General features: G+C 54.6%; 1 protein-coding gene across 3 annotated transcripts in view; it reads right to left on the bottom strand.

Annotated features, from left to right (window-relative positions):
* The window catches only part of Dot1l (DOT1 like histone lysine methyltransferase), a 40844-nt gene that overhangs the window by 3908 nt on the left and 19053 nt on the right, over nucleotides 1-17883 (bottom strand). For all 3 annotated transcript variants that reach the window (XM_021173753.3, XM_029482391.2, XM_021173754.3), the window contains exons 7-27: nucleotides 17622-17684; nucleotides 13776-13831; nucleotides 13040-13119; nucleotides 10478-10546; nucleotides 9916-10022; nucleotides 9208-9249; nucleotides 8094-8201; nucleotides 7730-7961; nucleotides 7385-7498; nucleotides 6713-6804; nucleotides 6526-6627; nucleotides 6178-6315; nucleotides 5741-5866; nucleotides 5106-5590; nucleotides 4883-5018; nucleotides 4157-4303; nucleotides 3401-3530; nucleotides 2273-2850; nucleotides 1846-2051; nucleotides 1188-1252; nucleotides 2-952 (exon numbers count right to left, since the gene is read on the bottom strand). In XM_021173753.3, coding sequence (XP_021029412.1) covers nucleotides 2-952; nucleotides 1188-1252; nucleotides 1846-2051; nucleotides 2273-2850; nucleotides 3401-3530; nucleotides 4157-4303; nucleotides 4883-5018; nucleotides 5106-5590; nucleotides 5741-5866; nucleotides 6178-6315; nucleotides 6526-6627; nucleotides 6713-6804; nucleotides 7385-7498; nucleotides 7730-7961; nucleotides 8094-8201; nucleotides 9208-9249; nucleotides 9916-10022; nucleotides 10478-10546; nucleotides 13040-13119; nucleotides 13776-13831; nucleotides 17622-17684 — 4027 coding nt within the window. The remainder of the gene's footprint in view (nucleotide 1; nucleotides 953-1187; nucleotides 1253-1845; nucleotides 2052-2272; nucleotides 2851-3400; nucleotides 3531-4156; nucleotides 4304-4882; nucleotides 5019-5105; nucleotides 5591-5740; nucleotides 5867-6177; nucleotides 6316-6525; nucleotides 6628-6712; nucleotides 6805-7384; nucleotides 7499-7729; nucleotides 7962-8093; nucleotides 8202-9207; nucleotides 9250-9915; nucleotides 10023-10477; nucleotides 10547-13039; nucleotides 13120-13775; nucleotides 13832-17621; nucleotides 17685-17883) is intronic.

The raw sequence follows: 17883 nt of genomic DNA, 5'->3' as shown, positions 1-17883 counted from the left end.
CCTCCAACGGTTCCGCCGGCCACCCCAGAAGAGAAGCTGCCCATGGTGTGTGAGTTGGTCAGTCGGGTCGCAGTGGACGACACATGCACCAGGCCTGCAGCAGCTGGCACAGTGCTGAACAAGGACTGCAGCACAGAGGAGCCGGCCACAGAGCCCAGGTTGGCCTGCAGGGACATGGGGCCCAGAGTAAACTGGGGCCCGGGGGCAAAGGTGCTCAGGAAAGGCCGGGGAGCCTGGGCAGTGGGTGTTGCACTGCCCGCAGAAGAAGCCACAGTTACAAGACCAGGGCCACCAAGGAGGCCACCTGGAGGCACGGCTGCAGCAGAGATGAAGAGGTTGTGGCCGCCCTTGAAGTCCAGCTCACGGTCACGGCCTTTGCTGGCCCTGCTGCCATGTGGCAGTGAGGCCTTGTCCGAGGGCCCGCACAGGGGCAGGTTCTCTCCTGACTCCTTGTTTGCGTTGCCCTCACCCTTCAAGCCACCCAGGCCCTCAGGCTGCCGCCTGCTGAGGAAGGGGTTGGCCTCTGTGGTACTGTCCTTGCCCCTCTGGGACGGGAAGCTCAGGGAGGCACTCAGGCCAGTCACATCAGGGCCCTTGTGGGAGAGGGAAGCACCGTCATTGAAGCTGTGTAAACCGAGGTCTGCAGCAAGGCCCCCACTGAAGGCCAGGCCGTTGGGAGGGTTGGTGCCAGGGCTTGGCCCCTCGGCTGCACCCAGAGAGCCCGCAAAGCTTTTCCTTGGGTGAGTGGGGAGCTTGGCCTCAGCAGCAGGCTCCTCCAGGGACGGCCGGAAAGAGAACAGGGGGCTGTGGCTCAGGGCAGAGCCAGCCTGTAGCGGACTGTCCACAGCCTTGGCCAAGCCGAGGTCAGAGATAGGAGAGAAGGTGGACTTCCATTTGCTGCTGTTGATAGGCTCACTCGAAGGGGCTGACTTCCTTCCCACCAAGCCACCACCTGATGGGAAAAGTCAGTGGCCATGAGCAGAGCCTGGGGCCTGCTGCTTCCTGGGATGAAGAGAGCTGAGGAGGGCTAAGAGGTGCATGCAATGTGACACTTCTGTTGCTTAGAACATGAAGGCCTCTGGTCCTGCCCTCCCAACCATCCATGTAACAGATGCAGTCCTGGGCTAGCCTGCCCTGAGCACAGGACTCCCACCACCTCAGGCCTCAGGCAGAGAGCAAAAACTCACCATTTTCCAGTGTCTTCGGGGGAGATTTGCTTTCTAAAGAGATTGTTGCAATTTTTCTCTCAATTCTGTGCAAAGACAATGGTCATTTAGTGAGTCTATGTGCTGAGAGATCTGAGGACTCTTAGGAAATGGAGGGTCCAAAGGCTACCCTCAGGCCTCACATTGAAGGACCCCTGAACAGAGCTAGAGTAAATCTGGGCAACTGGCAGTCCTAAAGTCTGTGCATGGGACTGTGCAGAGGACCTCAGAAGGTCTGCTTGGGCTTTGACAACTATGTATCTCAAGCAGGGTAACCTGTAAGAGCTTGCTGTCCCAAGCCCTGTTGAACTTGGAGCTTAATGCATGATCGAAAACTCCACCATGACATTCAAAAAGTGTGCAGACGGGACCTCATCAATGCTCAACTGGCCTACAGGGCAGCACAGTGTAGGTGGGGAGAGGGGAGCATATATTGGCTCAGACACAGGCAGAGGACCCAGAGGGCCTCACAGATGCACAGGCCCCCATGCAGGCCCCAGTCCCCATTCACCAAGAAAAGCAAAGGTAATGCCCACTCATAACACTACCCGGACCAGGGAGGTCAGGATGGAATGGCTGGGTGACAGAGCCAGCACCTGGTCCAAGACTTTCACCCCACAGAGCAGTTCACTCTGCTCACCGGGCACTGCTGGGCTCGTCCTCAGAGCCTGGCTCCTCATCTGAGGTCAGTGGCGAGTAGTGGGCCCCATTAGTTGGTCCTAGAGGCCGCTCCTTCCTGAGCACCGGAGGCTGGTCATGGTCCTGGTAGGGGGTGGGGGAGCTCTTCAGGGAGCTCTCAGGGGATGAGATGGCTGTGATCTCCAGTGGCTGGTTGATGTTGCTGACCTGTAGGGTCAGAGGAGGGCAGATGAGCCACATGCCCAGGCTAGGGTCTTGGAGAGGCCTTGTAAAAGTACAAGTAGGGAGAGGAGAGAGCCAGAATACCAGCCATTGTCCCTGCCACCCACGCCTAGCTGCTATGTCTCTGGATCTGCCCCACTGGACTATAGCCCCATAGCCCACATGAGCGGCGCTTGCCTACCCTGCCCTACAGGTCCTGCACTTACCATGGAGTTGAGATTAAGAGGAGACCCCGAGGACTGTGTAAAGAGGCCAGCAACAGTTGGCAGAGCCCGGCGCTTAGGGGACACACCCGTGCTGAGGCTAGGTGTTCCAGCTGATGCACGCTTCCTTCTGCTGCGCTTACGACTGTCTTGTCCGTGGCTCTGCACACAGTCCCCTCGGGTGCCAGAAGTCAAGGGGCTATGCCTGGTGGAAGGTGACTGCTTGGAGCTGGCACCAACTGAAATGCTGAACACAATCCTCCTCTTTGCTTCGCTCTCTGGGTCTGAGAAGGCAGGATCAGAAGGCAGTTCCCCTTTGCTGGTGTCTGGCAGCGAGCCCTGAGTGGTCACACTCAGGCGGGGACTGGCTGTGAGTTGGTGGGCAGGAGAGGCAGGACCCGAGTTGCGGGACTGCGACAGGAGAGGTGGGTGTTGTGGTGGTGTGCTGCGAGACCCCATGGTGGCAAAGAGGCTGCTGGGGCCAGAGGATTCATCAAAAACAGCAGATTCCATTCCAGAGGCCAGAGGTGCTGGGCTGCTGGCCAGGGCCCCACTGATGGCCACCGAACCAGCATAGAAACCTATCAATGAAGATACCAGTTTCTTAAGGAAGGCAAGAAAGCCAAGCACACTGGTGGGGGTGGTAAGGACACCTCATCCTGGGAGGGACAACCTGAGGTCAGGAACAGCTTTCTAGAAGAACTGAAGGCTACAGAACTGAGGCTGGCCTCAGAGCACCAGTAGTTGTGGGTGGATCAGACTCAAAGAGGAGGCAGCCTCCTGAGCTCAGTCACCTGCAAACACCAGGGCACACAAGGTGCTCCCGGTGCTGTGAGCTGTGTGAACCTTCAAGGACCGGCTGACCCTAGCACAGGATAGCTTTCAGGAAATGGTCCAGACTTTAAGCATCCCTCAAGAAAAGGTGCCTAGCATGCCCTAGCCCAAAACAAGTCAGCAAGGGACAGCCATATACTAGTCCTCCACCTTCCCCAAACAGGACCCTGGGCTCAGAACCTCAGGGCTACCTGCTGTGTGGCCTCAGTTCCTATTTCTGTCCCAAATGGTCTCTTCCCCAAGGACCATGGCAGGTAGCCGGGAGAAGTACCAATGGGGCGGGGGTGCAAAGTTCACCTGTGGGCGCCACAGCGAGGCTCCTGCTTCCTGCTCCAGCACCCCCTGCACCATGGGCAGAAGCACCAATCTGCTTCTCAAGTGTGGCTGAAGAGTCCCGGGGCTGTGGCACAGGGCTGGGAGTGCTCCTCTGCAAGACAGAACCATCTGATGAGCAGGCCCAACAGGAGGCAATGGGGCAGAAGGGCTGAGGGCAGGGGAGGCCACAGAGGACAGAGCTGGGCTCAGCTCAGGAGTCCAAGCCAAAAGGCCAGGTCACATTCAGTTAACAAGGAGTGGGACAGAGATAAGATGGTCCCAAGCCAAGGCCAGACACAACAACATGTTCAGTTCACTCTGACCTAGGTCAGAGAAGACACTGGCTCGAGTAAAGTAAATGGAGGGGCTACACTGTCTGCAACCCACCCTCTGTGAACAACAGTCACTCATTCCTGACGTTAACTATCACAAACAGCAGCCTGGGCCATGCCTGATCCTGCTGCTTGAGTGACTAAAGCCCTCCTAAGAGGACTTTTCTTTCTTCTCTGCTTCTGCTTCTTACAAAACACACCCAGGACCTAACTACATGTCTGGCAGCAGAATTAGCTGTGGACATGGTTTTTGGCAGTTCCAGGCTCAATCTCAACAGCAGTCATAAAGACTAGGATTGCTCCTGAAACCAACCACAGCCAGTGCCTCTGCCGCCACCGCTGTTGCCGTCTCTGCCGCCGCCAACCGCCACCACCGCCACCACCACCACCTGGTCTGGCAACTCACCGCCCTCTCAGCACGGCTGGGCAGCACCACGCTGGCCAGTGGGATGCTGACGGGCAGCTTGTTGGGCTGCACCGTGCTGAGTGGAATGCTAACAGGTAGGCTGGTGATGGTCTCCCCGTGGCTGCTGTAGGCACGCTCCTTCACACCCTGCCAATAGATAGCCATGTGTCACCCAGACCTGGATGGGAGCTCAGCCATAGACCCACTACACAGCTATATCCTCAGGTCACGGGCTGGTAGCTCCTGCAGGGCCTTGTGTGCAGTTGAGGACAGTGTGAACTTCCCAGATTCTTCTTCCCACCTGTTTGAGACCTGTCACTGTGGACTGCCAAGCCTCACAAGGACCCTGCCCATTCCTCCCAAACTTCATTCCATCTCTGTAAATATAGTGGAGACCCCAAACCCTTGGTCTCACTCCAGATGCCCCAAGCAACATGTTCCTGGAACCCTGTTCCAATGTCCACCAAACCCTTGGTCTCACTCCAGATGCCCCAAGCAACATGTTCCTGGAACCCTGTTCCAATGTCCACCAAGGACACCCGAGGGAGGCTCTGACACACTCAACTGCAACCACATCCCAAGACTGGGGATACCAGTCGCCACCTCTTCCCCAGGGCTCTAGAGTACTCTCCACACATCCTACAGACGAGGACGCCCTTGGGCACAGCGCACTGCAGTTGCCTCATCCACTCCTCACACAGGAAGCTTCTCTGGAGCAGCCCTTACCTTCTCACTACCCTTCTCGGAGGTGAGGGGTGAGGTCGCCGGGGAGGCCAGCGGTGGATCCTGGGGGCTGAGCTTCATGCTGTTGGACAAGCCAGGGCTCTGGTAGGGAAGGCTGCTCTCCTTGGCGTGCTCTGGCCTGCAATGAAAGGCCGGTCACTCTGCCCATGCCCAGCAGGCACATGGCAGCAATGGTGACAGAGCCACTACATGCACTTGTCCTCACCGAGGGTGTGGCTCACTGGTAGCTGCTTTGCTAGCCCCAGTGTGGTCCTGGCTCAGGTGCCGCCTCAACACAATCTTGGCAGGTGACAACCGGGTGTAATCAGGCAAAGCCAGGCCAGACAGCTTTTCTAGCCGAGGCCGGCCACTGTGGCTAGGGGTGCAAGGTACGACCTCCTGGTCCAAGGGAGAGGCCAGGTACTGGGGTGTGTTCTGCTTGGATGATGGCCGACTAGCTGCATTGCAGAGCTCATAGCTGGCAGCATGGCCGTTCATGGACAGCTCAGGGCTCATGCTGCTGAGGTGTGGCAGGGAGATCTTGGCACAGTCCAGCTCAAGGCGTAAGCGCCCAGCGTCAGCCTCCAGCTCTCGGCCCAGGGCACTCTTGCCGCGCAGATGCAAAGACAGAGCATCATCTGGTGGTACACAGGACTTTAACTGCAGGAGCTCCTGCTGGCGCTGGGTCTTCTCGAGCTCCACGATGCTGATCTAGAGGATGGGAGGGGTGGTGTCACAGAGCCACCCAGCAGGGTAGGTGGCACATGGTGGCCCAACAACATGCACACCCCTGCTGTCCACCATCACAGATGCCTTTCTGAGGGTGAAGATGAGGTCTGATGGAACACACCGATACCCTACCTGCAGCTCCAGGCAGTGCCGCTGCTTCTCTGAGATCTGGCTCCGCAGGGCCTGCTTCTCTTTCCGCAGGTTCTCCAGGGACAGTGTGGACCAGTCAAGCCTCAGCTCCTCGCACCGGGCCCTGAGCTGTGGGTACATGAACAGGAAGTCTCAGTAGCCCAAGGGAGCAAGGGCCAGGCTCTCTGGGCAGTGCAATGGATCCTTCCCACAGTTGTAGCACATAGTATCAGTACCCAGCCACAAACAAGCAATGTAATAAAGGCCAGTATGACCTTTACAGGACAATGACAAGATGGAAAAGAGTCCCTAGCCTGATCCTTGCTCAGCCCAGCAAGTCTGGTGCCAGAGCACACCTCTGGGCCAGTGAGTGGGCAATCAAGTCCTCCCTCCACCCCACATGTGCACAGCCAGCAGCGGCAGGCCCCCGCTGCACATACCAGCCGCAGGCTCTGGCTCCGAAGCTCGCTGTTGTCCTTCTCCAGCTGTTCCGACTGTTCCCGCAGCTGCTGGTTGTGGGCAGAGATTTCCTTCTGGGCCTGAATCAGGTCATTGTAGGTCAGTGCCTTCACGCCCAACTAGGGATGAGGACAAAGCATGGTGAGTAGAGTCCCAGTTTATAGGAACAAAAGAGATGACAGCCACCCTACAGCTCTGACCCGAGTATAGCCAAGGCAATTCCATATCAGTACTTTCATAAGGACAAGGGACGCTATCTTTGGTTGCCCCACCAAACCCTGGGTCAGGTGTCTGCTGAAGTGCTGGGCAGGCGGGCGGCCTCATGTCACCTCATCCAGCTTCTGCTGGAACAGCCTGCGGATCTCTTCCTTTTGGGCCTGGCAATGGCCGAAGAGCTGCTGGGCTGTGCCCAGGAGCTGTGTGTTCTTCTCCTGCAAGAGAGGACAGGAGAAGGTGACCACAGAGCCCCCAGGCAGTCCTAAGCTGAGAACTGACATTAAGGCAAAGCCTGCATACCTTCTCCTGGTCCAGAAGCTGCTGTAGGTTAGCCTTGTACTGCGGGGTCTTTGTATAAGCCAGGAACTGCAGGTACTGGATTCTGAAGGATTCTGGAGGCACACACACACAGCACAACATGTAAAGAAAGGCTGGTGCAGGAGTGGGAGGCAGCAGACAAAGGGAGGCTATTGGGCCCTGGCTTGCTGCAGGTCCATTCTGCTGTGATTTCAGCTTTTCTCACAATGTGGGAGGTTTCCTCTTGGCAGAACGGGCAACCCTAAACCCTGAAAGCAGATCTCTCCTTCAAGTAAGGGACTTTGTCAGCCTTCCCTGTGCAGTGAGGTCCTCCCCCCTCCCCCAGACAGGGTTTCTCTGTAGCCCTGGCTATCCTGGAACTCACTTTGTAGACCAGGTTGGCCTCAAACTCAGAAATCCACCTGCTGGGATTAAAGGCGTGCGCCACCACCACCTGGCTTACAGTGAGTTGTTCTATACAGAGCTCCCCAAGTACTGATGGGCCACATAGGTCCCCAGTGTGGTCCAGGATGCCTGAGGTGAGTTGGTCTCATCTACTCACAGGAGCCAACATAAGCCAAAGTAAGCCAGGCCATACAGCAAGTGGGCTTGACTAGGGCCCCACCACTTGCACAGCCCCCACAGAATGGGTTTAAGGTCAGAGCTATGACCCACCTAAAAGCTTCTGCAGCGCAGGTGGGGTGGGTGCCACTAGCAGTGGGTTGGGTGAGTGCAGCTGCGTGCTCGGAGGTAGCTGGTAGAATGGGCTGTGAGGTGCCCTGTATGCATCTGCAGGAGAGAGAAGAGTCCCCGTCAGCTACAACCATGGTCCCACACTACTGTGGGCAACAAACTTGTCAAATCTGAGGTTTGAAACAACTATGGGATCCAAATCCACAATGAGCTCCTCCTGGCTTGTAGTATCAGGCCTGGCACATGGCAGAATCCCACAGTCACATGAATGGGGACTCAGGTGGGCAGGACTCACACCCCTGCAATGCAGAAAAGAAAGAGGCTTACCCTGGGGTGAGGCTGAGGGTGGGGCTGGGGGCGGAGAGTGCAGGAGATCCAGTGTGCTTTGGCTCTTCTTAGACTTGCGCTCGGCACTGGCAGCACTCATTTTCTTGGGCCGCCCACGTTTCCGGCCAGCCATCTTTCTCCCTTTCTTGTTCAGTTTCTTCTTCCGGGCTTTGGAGGGAGATGGCTTTTTGACAGTAGCCACACCTGATTTTTCTTCCTCAGCACCAGAATCCTGGAGAACACAGACAGACAGGTAAGGGTCACAGCAGGAGTGCTCACAAGGCCATAGGCTGAGACACCCCAGCCACCTAGCAGCCCTGTGCCCTGTGCCAGATGGACATGCTGGACAAGGAGCCTATCTCACCGCGGGGGCCTCAGTGGCAGCTGCTTTGCTCTCAGGGACTTTGGTGGGCGTGGTCGCATTGCTCTTGTTCTCTCGCTGCTGCCTTCGCCTAGCTGCCTCCTGCTCCTCCTGAAAGGAAGTGCTGGGTAAGCGTCCAGAACACAGGATGATCCAACTGGGCTCCAGCTCGAATGAAGTAGCCACATACACAAGACACTTGGGAGAGTCAAAATGCATGACTTGGGTCCCACAGCCCCTCTGTGGGGAAGACATGAGGCCACATGGTGTGATGGCCCAGGATTACCCTACACTGACAGCTGCAGGACCACATGGCAATGAAAGCTCATGGGACATGCCAACCAACAGAGAGGCCCAACTGCACCACTCAGCAGGACAGATATGGTCCCCCGAAGAGCTAGGCAAAGCCAAACCACACATTAAAGACCTATGTCCTCTTGGCACAACACAGCCGCTCTGACTTGAACCCAGCTGCTCTGGCCTTCATGAGGTGCACACCTGAATGCCCTTGTGGAATCAGCTGAGGACACACACTGGTTACAGGCACTAGGCTGCTGTGGGATGCACTCCTTGGTGGAGGCGTACCTGCCTGTAAGGTGCCTACACTCCTGTACCACCGACAGCTCAGCACTTCACCCGGCAACAGCTGCTAGAGTGCTAGGCTCTGCTCTTAGTGCCCATGTACAGTGAACACATCTTGGTTTACATCTCCCCAGGGAAAGGCACACAATAGCCCACCTCTATATGTCCCTGAGGAGAGTCTGTCTCAGCTACTCACAGGGGACAACATAAGCTAATGCCCAGCAGCTGTGACTAGAGAAGTACCTGCCATGGAGCACACTGCCCAGCCTTCCAGGGTACTAGAGACAAGAATCCTCAACTGTTAGGACACACCCCTGACTTGGGGACTCACGGCACTAAATGACAAAGAATGTACTGGCACCTGGACTGCAGGACCATCACTCAGAGAATCATGGACATACAACCAGTAACAGAGCTTAGGGCCTTCAGGGGCCATGGTTGGACTTGGGGTCTCTGACCACACACACTACAAACATGCACAACTAGGCACCATGACTCTTGTGTAGGATCAGAGTCAAGAGAGATGCAAACTTACCCTGAGTTTTGGATTTTTCAGACTAGAAAAATAGTTTTCAAGCTAAAGAGGAAAAGAAAAGGCTTTGTTAGAAGTGGGCCCTAGGCATGGACACAGGATGACCACAAAGACATTCTACGTCTCAAAGAGCTGCCGGGCACAGCAGTGAACACCAAGAGTGGCACAGCTGGAGTACCAAGGCAGCTAACCTTGACTCCCCATGACTGCGAAGGACCCTGAGCCAGAGCCTCCCAGGGAGGACGCTGGCTACTACACTGGGACCTGTGTGTGGTGCCACTAGCAACACGGGAACATTCGTGCCTCAGCTGAGGAACCTTGCGTGGCTCACCCTCTTTTCCCACAGCAAGAAGTGCAGGTTAAAGCTGCTGGCTGTCAGCTGCCAGTTCACAGCACTGACCCGGAGGACAGAGAACAAATGCACAATTATCAGCATGCAGCTTCTAGGAGCCCAGAGGCTACCAGGATACCAGGCTTGCACACAAAGAGCTCTGGCAAGGAGGGGAGGCCATGAGAAGACTATGAGGAAAAGGCCAGCACACACCTGGGCAAGTTGGGAATGGGTAACAGAGACCCAAGGCCTTCGAGTAACAAGGCTGAAACTGCTATGGCATCTATTTGTCAGGAAAACCAAGGACCAAGACCCAGAGTTGCCAGGCTCCATGGCCTGTGATTCTCTCCCACTCTGTAAGGTGTCAAGTGAGGACTCACTATGGTGCGGTCAATGGTGTGCAGGTAGTAGGAGACAGGCTTGCCAGTCCACGACACAGAGCCCTTCAGGGGCGACAGCTCCACCACACGCATGATGGTGCCAATGTCTATGGGAAGAGCATCAGATCAGGACTGCAGCCTGAGCTACTGCTCATGTGCCACAAGCAGTCTGTACAGCAGCATCCCCAAAGCCTGCCCAGCCATTGAGATAGGGGAATAACCTGGGGCCCCTCAGGAACAAGGTGGCAAGCCCATACAAATGGGGTCAGGCTTCAAATCAGCCAGAGTCAAAGCAAGCATGCAGACCCTGGGCTGAGCCAACCAGTCGCTTAACAAAGGGAGGCCCACAGGAAGACTGGCTCCTGCTACAGACTCTGCACCCTAAGGTCTTTCTTGTAGTACCATGTCCTCTTGAAGAAACATATTAAAAGGGAATATGGATGATGTATAGTGGTCAAAGGCTGAGGAGCAGCAAGCTGAACACCCTCCTTGCAAGGCAGAACCCCATATGACTGGTCACAGGAAGCCGGATACCCTGTGTACCACTGGGCCCAGAGCTTACCACTCAAGTTCCTGCTGTTGATCCTGAAGTTCAGAGGGGCAAAGGGCTTTGAGGATACAATTCTGCCGCCTGCAACACAGAAGCCCATCACTGCCATGTTTTAAAAAAAAAAAAAGCTACACATGTACACACAACTGCAGTCCACAAACTCAGGCATGGGTTGGAGCACAAGTGAGGAGTGCCAACTTAGAAGATGCTAGTTCTTAGGGAACCCCACTGAAGCTCACCTGACCCTGCACCATGGTAACATCTGTGTACCCAGATCACAGGGTCATGGTGGCATCCAGTCAACAGAGCGCACAAAAGGAGATTGCTGTGAGCCACATTACCAGGATGAGAAGCTGGGCAAATAGACCTGCCTTGCAGCAGTTCCCTTAAAACCCACTGGGAAAAGACTTAACAGGCACAGTGGTTCAGTGGTTTTCCCAGCATTCTGGCAGCTAAGAATGGGGAATTGCAAGAGTCTGAAGACAAAACCTTGTAAGGGTAAGTAGCAATATCCCTGTTTTCAAAACAGGGCTGAGAATATGATTGGTTACTGCAGTCCTTGAGGCTAGGGATGTGACAGAAGCTAGGGCAGGGGATAGGATCAGAAATGAATCCTAAGAGGCTAAAAGAGCCACACCAAATCACAAAGAGTTTAATTACATTCAAACCTCTGACGGCCACACAGGTAGTTTAGGTGTGAAGGTACATGCCTTTATTCCCAACATAAGGCAGAGGTGGGCATATCTCTGAGAGTAGTCTAGCCTAGTCTACACAGAGTTCTATCACCATCAGGGCTATAGAGAGACCCTATCTTAAACAACAAAACCAAGCCTGACTTTCATGAGTGACACGGATTCTTTTCCATATATAAGAAAGCAGTGAGGTGGAGAGGGGAGACTGAGATAAGAGTGAAGCCCAGATAGGCTCTGACTGTCTTCTGTAGTGCAGGCCAGCTTGGGAGTTCTAAGCCTCCTAGATGCTAGAACAGGCCTAAGCTCCACACACTCAGAGACATTCAAAAGACCAGTCTACTCAGCATGGTGGTACATATCTGTCATCTCAGCACTGTTCCAGGAAGCTGAGTCAACACTGTTCTGGGATAGCCTGGAATTTCTCAACACACACACACACACACACACACACACACACACACAAACATATACCAAGCTGATTATATCAGTGCACTGGCCTCTAGCCCTACTCTAAGTCCTGCCCACCAGCAAAAGGGCCCAGGCCAGAGCAAGGTCAGGTTCCTGTCTCTACTATGTGGGAAAACAGCAATGACTAAGGGGTCAGGCAGAAAGGACACAGGCAAGTCTGGCAAGCACCCAATGAGCTTCCCTAAGCAATGATGGGATAACCCAGGAATACCCACATGTAGGTATTTGTGCTGGATAGTTTTTGTCAACTTGACACAAACTAGAGCCATCTAGGAAGAGGGAACCTTAACTGAGAAAATGCCACCATCAGACTGGCCTGTACACAGTGTGGGAGGGCCCAACAAGGGTCCTGAGCAGTGTCAGAAAATGGCTGAGCATGACCTTCAACTTGTCCCAGTCTTCCACCATGGCTCCTGTTTGGAGTTCCTGCCCTGACTTCTTTTGATGATGGACTGTGATTAGCTGTGTAAACCAAAAACCCTGTTTCTCTGCAGGTTGTGTTTGGTCATGGTATTTATAGAGCACAGAGAGCACACGGGGACAAGACTACAGCGTCAATCAGTGGCAGGCAACGTGGCTCTCTGCAGGCAGGGAAGGGGCTGAGGCTGGCTGTGTCATCAGAGCCTGGACGCCCTGAAAACTGGGTTTACTGGCCCTTAGGCAACAGGTAGTAGACAAAGAGTGGATGACTCACAAAGTCACAGGCTTGACCCCAAACAGGCAGCATTAAGACAGAAGCTAATGTGGTAGTGTACACTGTGATCAAGTTCAAGACTGGCCTGGGTCTCAGCTAGACCCTGCCTAGATGGGACCCTATCTCAAACCACCAATGAAGGGATGAAGAAGGGAAATAAGGCAGGAGTGAAGCTCAGTGGGGAGTGCCTGCTGAGAATACAAGGCCCTGGGCTCATCCCCAGCACCCCGAAGTAACTAATTCCCACAGCAGACAGTTGGCCTATCTGTGACAGCTAAGAGGCTGTAAAGTGTGGGTATCCTTGCTCCCTGTGGCATGACAGCAGCGTGCAGTACAGACCACAGTACAGACAGCCCTGGCCCTCCACAAGGGACAGCGTGTGCTATATGCAACCGTTCATTCTGGAGCAGTCACAGGCAACTCTCCACCGTGCAAGATTAATAGGCACAAGCAAGTACAGATACACCATAAGCTCACAAGCAAAGAGCCCTGGTGTAGACGGGGCTGCAGGAGACTGCTTCTGAGCTGGGTTAGCCTTTCAACCGTCTGCTGGCTGCCTGGGATATGTTGGGGCAGAAGTGCCTTTGGCCACCAGGATCCCCACTTTTGCCATCTAGCCCAGGAGCTGGGGAAGGGTTGCTGAGGACCTCTCAAGGAAGACTGATGTGCCTGCATGTCCCTCTGGAGAGGGCGGTGGTACGAGGCCTGTGGATGCGTTACCTTCCTTCATGTTTGCGAATCGCTCCTTCAGCTGGTGATCCACCTCAGGACCAAAGGCAAAGTTATTCACAAATATAACACTGCAAAACAATGTTCCAATTCAGTAAAACTGAGGCTATGCATGGAAGTCCCAGCCTGGACACAGCCTGCCGCCGGTCCCTGCTAGGCACTGCCCCCGCCTGCCCACCCACCTGAGCTGAGCAGAATAAGCAGGAAAGCGGGGGCAGGAGACAGGTACAAACTGCCCCACAGAGGAGACTGCAAGCCCTGGGCCAAAAATTCAGCCCAGCCCGTTTTGAATATTGGTGCTTCTAAAACAAAGAGAGCTCCTGGAAGCACTCCTTACCAGAGTTCAGGGACTGAACTGTCCACAGAAGACAGGGTAGACACAGGGTATGGGCAAAGGGAAACACTGACAGGCAGGTGCAATGAGTCAGGCAGGCACTACTTCCCAATAGAAAACACAGGGGTGAGGCCCCAAATCACCTGGAACCCTGACAGACTGAGCCCATGAAAAGACAGCACAGATACTCAAGGGGACCAGCACAGCTGCTGCACCCCATGTGGGACCAAACAGACAAGAGCAGGACAGGGGCCACAGCCAGGTCAACACCAAGAAGTGGCTGGCACCCTTAAAGCAGCAGACCCATTCCACCCTCCACAGCAGCCACCCAAATCTGAAGAGCAAGTCAGAGGTCCCAGCACAGCCAGCAGCACAGCCCACAGCCGGCCGTACCTCGTGTTGGCGATCCGTTCCCTCCATTCCTCTGAGAGGAAGTCACCTCGTTCCAGCTAAGGAAGAAAGGAACATGTTTACTCACAGGCTTGCTTGGTTCAAACCCAGTTCCCGCAACTGCTGTGAGAGACATGGAATGAGCTGGGTCTCAGGATGGGAAAGTGACCGTGGACAGCCAGTGGACAGCTCTTTAAAAAGCAGGGACTGAACCCCAGCAGGAAGCAGTATACATTCAGAGACAGACAAGAGGGTGGCATGGGTCCAGCCATAGTGCTGTGTGCTTGGCCAGCCAACCCTCCCTGCACCTTGGACCATGTCCCAAGAAGAACAGCATCACACAGGCCATTTGTTGACCCTACAGATGTGACACGTATCTATGTGGTTAAGAAGCCACTGGACCAATCATCCTTGTCCCTTGTCACTGCCCACCATGGCGATGCTTCGAGATAGTGAGGTTGCCTCAGTGTATCTTGGGTTAATACATGTTTGCCACACAACTGACTCCCAAACTGTGGCCTGCCCCCCATGTCCATCAGTACTGATGTCATTCCACCTCCTTTAGGCTCAAGTATGTTGAAGGGAAACAGCTTTTACGCTAACTATCCAGAGCCATGACAGTCAGAGATCCAAGCAATCTGGGCCATGTACTCTGAAGACCACTGGTGCTGGGCATGAGCCCGAGGAAAAACAGTTTGCCCCACATGGAGTGCACAGGACTAGCAGGGCTCACGAAGCCCAAAAGGCAGGGACATCCATGGACAGATGGATGGACATATACAGTATAGTCTGTCCACATGCTGGGAGGACACTTGGCAACGAACAGGGGTAAGGCTCTGATGCACTCACTACAGGACAGTTTGGGATACCATGACAGGCAAATCTACTGACCACAAGTAGATTTGTGAGTATCAGGATTTGAGGGGAGACAGGAATGTTAACCATGCATGAGTCATGGCAGCAGCCCACAATGGGCGCCCCACGTGCTGTGGACGGATGGGGTACTACTCACAGAACTACAGGTTCAGAGCCACTTCCCACCCTGCTAGGACAAAGCTGAACCTGCCCGGGGATAGCTGCACAGCCTCTGAGCACAGTCCCGGCCCAGCCCACCCCTTCACCCCTCAATGACCTTCGGAATCTTCTTTGCTCTGTTGTATAGAACATTCAAGTCCTAGGGAAGGGACTTAAGTCAAGTCCCCAAAATTCAGGGCAATTTCTGGGCCCTAGGGGATCTGGCCTCTGGGACTCCAACTCCCCAACAGGTGGAGGCTTCTAATCTAAACCACTGGAGTCAGAAACCAAGGCCCTGCCCCATTCTTGCAGCACAGCCTGAGCTGATGGACACTGCTGTGTGTCCACTTACACCTTGGGTGCTGGGTTTCAGAATTTCTGGATGAGAACACCCTACCAGTGTGTTTTGAGACTTCTAGGGAGAGATCTACATGCCCTGATGATCTCCCTGGCTCCTCTGTGGGCCTTGCCTGTGGCTGACGGCTGGGTCCTGGCCCTGCAGCTATAGAAATGGCAGTAGGCTGACTCCACTCCAGGAATCTGATGTGTGCCTGCTATAGCCTCTGGAGCCCACTGTCCAGAACGGTCCTCACCCTGCAGCCGTGTCAAGTGTGGAACCAGAATTCCTCCCTCTGCGGAGCCCAGTGCTGTCCTGGCAGGCCAGGCAAGGAAGACAGCTAATCTGTGGCCAGGGACTCTCAAATTCTGGCCATCTGGCCAGGGACACAAACTGTCCTGCAGGGAAGCCTCTCCAGTCAAGAAATCCTTGAAACAAAGCACAGGTGCTGGGCCTTCCCTCCCCAAACATATAAAGCAAGAAGGGTCACTAAGAGACATTGTCACACCAGCCAAGCTGCTGAGCTACCAGGGAGAGGCTCAGACCTGAGCCACCTGGAAAATACACTCTCCAGCCTCACACTGCCTGCAGGCTGTGCAGTACACTCCAGGTTCCCAGCTTTCAGACTGTCACCCATGCCGGGAAGAGCCTTGATGATGCAGCTATCATTTCTGCTCCTCTAAGTAAACCCTCACCCACACTCCTCTAAGTAACCCCCCAAAAACTTAAAAGAGAGTTCACCAAGCTGGTCACTTGGGTCCCTATCTGGAAAACATGTTTCCCAAGGAAGTATCATACACATAGCCACCAGCACAGAAAAGGGGGGCGGGGGGGGGAGAGCACGCAGCAAGTCAGCATCTCTGAAATGAGTGGAGAAGAATGACACAAGCCCCACAGAAGCCTGGGAAAGGCCAGAAAAGGTTACAGTGAATGAGACCCAAGTCACCATGCCGGACACAGATTCAGCCACTCCAAGAACCCATCCACTCAGCCGGGAGCACACAAGAAGGGAGGTGCTAAGACCGAGATACAGTCCCAGGCACACTCCCTATGGGAATGCCTCAGCAGGACTGGCTCCCCATGGGACACTTTGGCACACCCAATTCCTATGATGGGGATGCCTAGGCAAGCTAAAGCCAGCATCCCAGGAATCACGGGCTACTCCACTATCCTCCAGGGTCAGTTAGTCACAGCCCAGAGGCCAACTCTGAGAGGAACTAATCACATACTGTACAACTGTGGCTTCGAGGGTAATGTCACCTGACATCACCAAGCCCAAGAATGTGAAGAGGTACAGTCAGCAGAGATGAGTATGGCCCAATGTCTGCCCCAAACTGGATTAGGGCACTTGGAGGATGGGAGAGAGGAGCCCCAAAAGCCCTGCCTGGAAGCTGGTGTGGGCTGGGAAAGATCCAGGCTCGATTCAGCCACTAGAGGGAGTAGCTGAGCAGAGAAGCAGGCTGAAGCACAGTAAGGCTTGCATGGTGAGTGGCAGCATCTCTGGCACGAGGCAGTTCTGGGCTATTTTTAGGCTCCCCTGGCTTTTCTCCTGCCTGCTTCTGAGTAGCAGAAGGCAGGGCTCACAGCTTGCCAAGCAGACACAGCATCAAAGCCGTAGCACTGTGCAGGCCGGGCAGGTGCTGACAGGTCAGGCAGGTGCCTACACAGCCTTCTGGAAAAGGCTGGCAGTCACTAAAGGTACCATAGGAAGCCAGAGTGGACACAAGCAGAGGCCCACAGTCACTCTCTATTTCTGCTGCCAGTGTGTGTGTTACAGTCATCAAGGCCTCAAGAACCGTCCTTTCCCTTAGTCCTTCTCCCAGCCATAAACCTGAGGCCCATGAGGAACCAACAGCCAACATGACTAACAGCTGCCAGCCACATTGTGGGCTTCAACCACATGAGCCAGGTCATTTAACAATGACAAGCTGAGGAGGAAAAAGTGACCAGGAAGTCACTCAGGACTGGCAGGGTCTTCCTGAAAGCTATAGCAATGACCAACAATTCCTCTGTGGGTGTGGAGCTAACAGGCCCCCAGCAAAAGCACAAGACGTCATCACCGTTAAAGTGCATGAGGAAGGCACAGAAAGTCACTGCAGGTTGCCCCTCCCAGATGGCCCACAAGATGGCCTAGCCAGATCTCTGCATCCCAATGGTCTTAACTCTTACACCCTTAATGCCACAGGCTACACTGGGGTACAGCTCAGCAGAAGTATGCCAGCCCAGTTTGTGGGTCTTGGCTCTAACAAGCTAAGCATCTGCCACCAAGGTCCAAGGTCAGCATGTACTAAGGATGGGTGCCCAGGCCAGGAAAGCAGGGAAGGACAGGACTCCATTAAGGCTCTACAGCCAGCTCCAAAGACTGCACTTGCTGTCACAGAGGGCCATGGCCACAGAAGACCATATACGGTCACTGGGCAAAACTGACAGTGGTTGAGAGAGGAAGGAAAGGGGCTGGGCTGGGACAGAGGCCGAGGGCATGGAGCGATGGCACTCACTGTGTATTCTGCATGCTTTTTTCCATACCATTTCATCCACTTCCTGAACTCTCGGTCCATGGTCTGAGGGGAAAAAAGGCATACAATCTGTTACAAACTCAGGGAGGCCAAGGCAGTGGAAGGTCCACAGGCTCTGCAAGATGACACTGGACAAGATAATGGTACCTATCTACAGAGACCCTGCTGCGGTGCACACGGAGAAGGAAGGGAAGTTGGGGGGGGGGTGCAATCAGAGGCCATGGTAGAGTCACAAGGTTCCCAA

This window comes from Mus caroli, unplaced genomic scaffold (assembly GCF_978045245.1).
Source record: "Mus caroli unplaced genomic scaffold, Mus_caroli_1 scaffold_9, whole genome shotgun sequence".
NCBI classification, from domain to species: domain Eukaryota; kingdom Metazoa; phylum Chordata; class Mammalia; order Rodentia; family Muridae; genus Mus; species Mus caroli.
The sequence above is the reverse complement of the archived record's forward strand: the minus strand, read 5'-3'. Positions and strand labels throughout refer to the sequence as shown.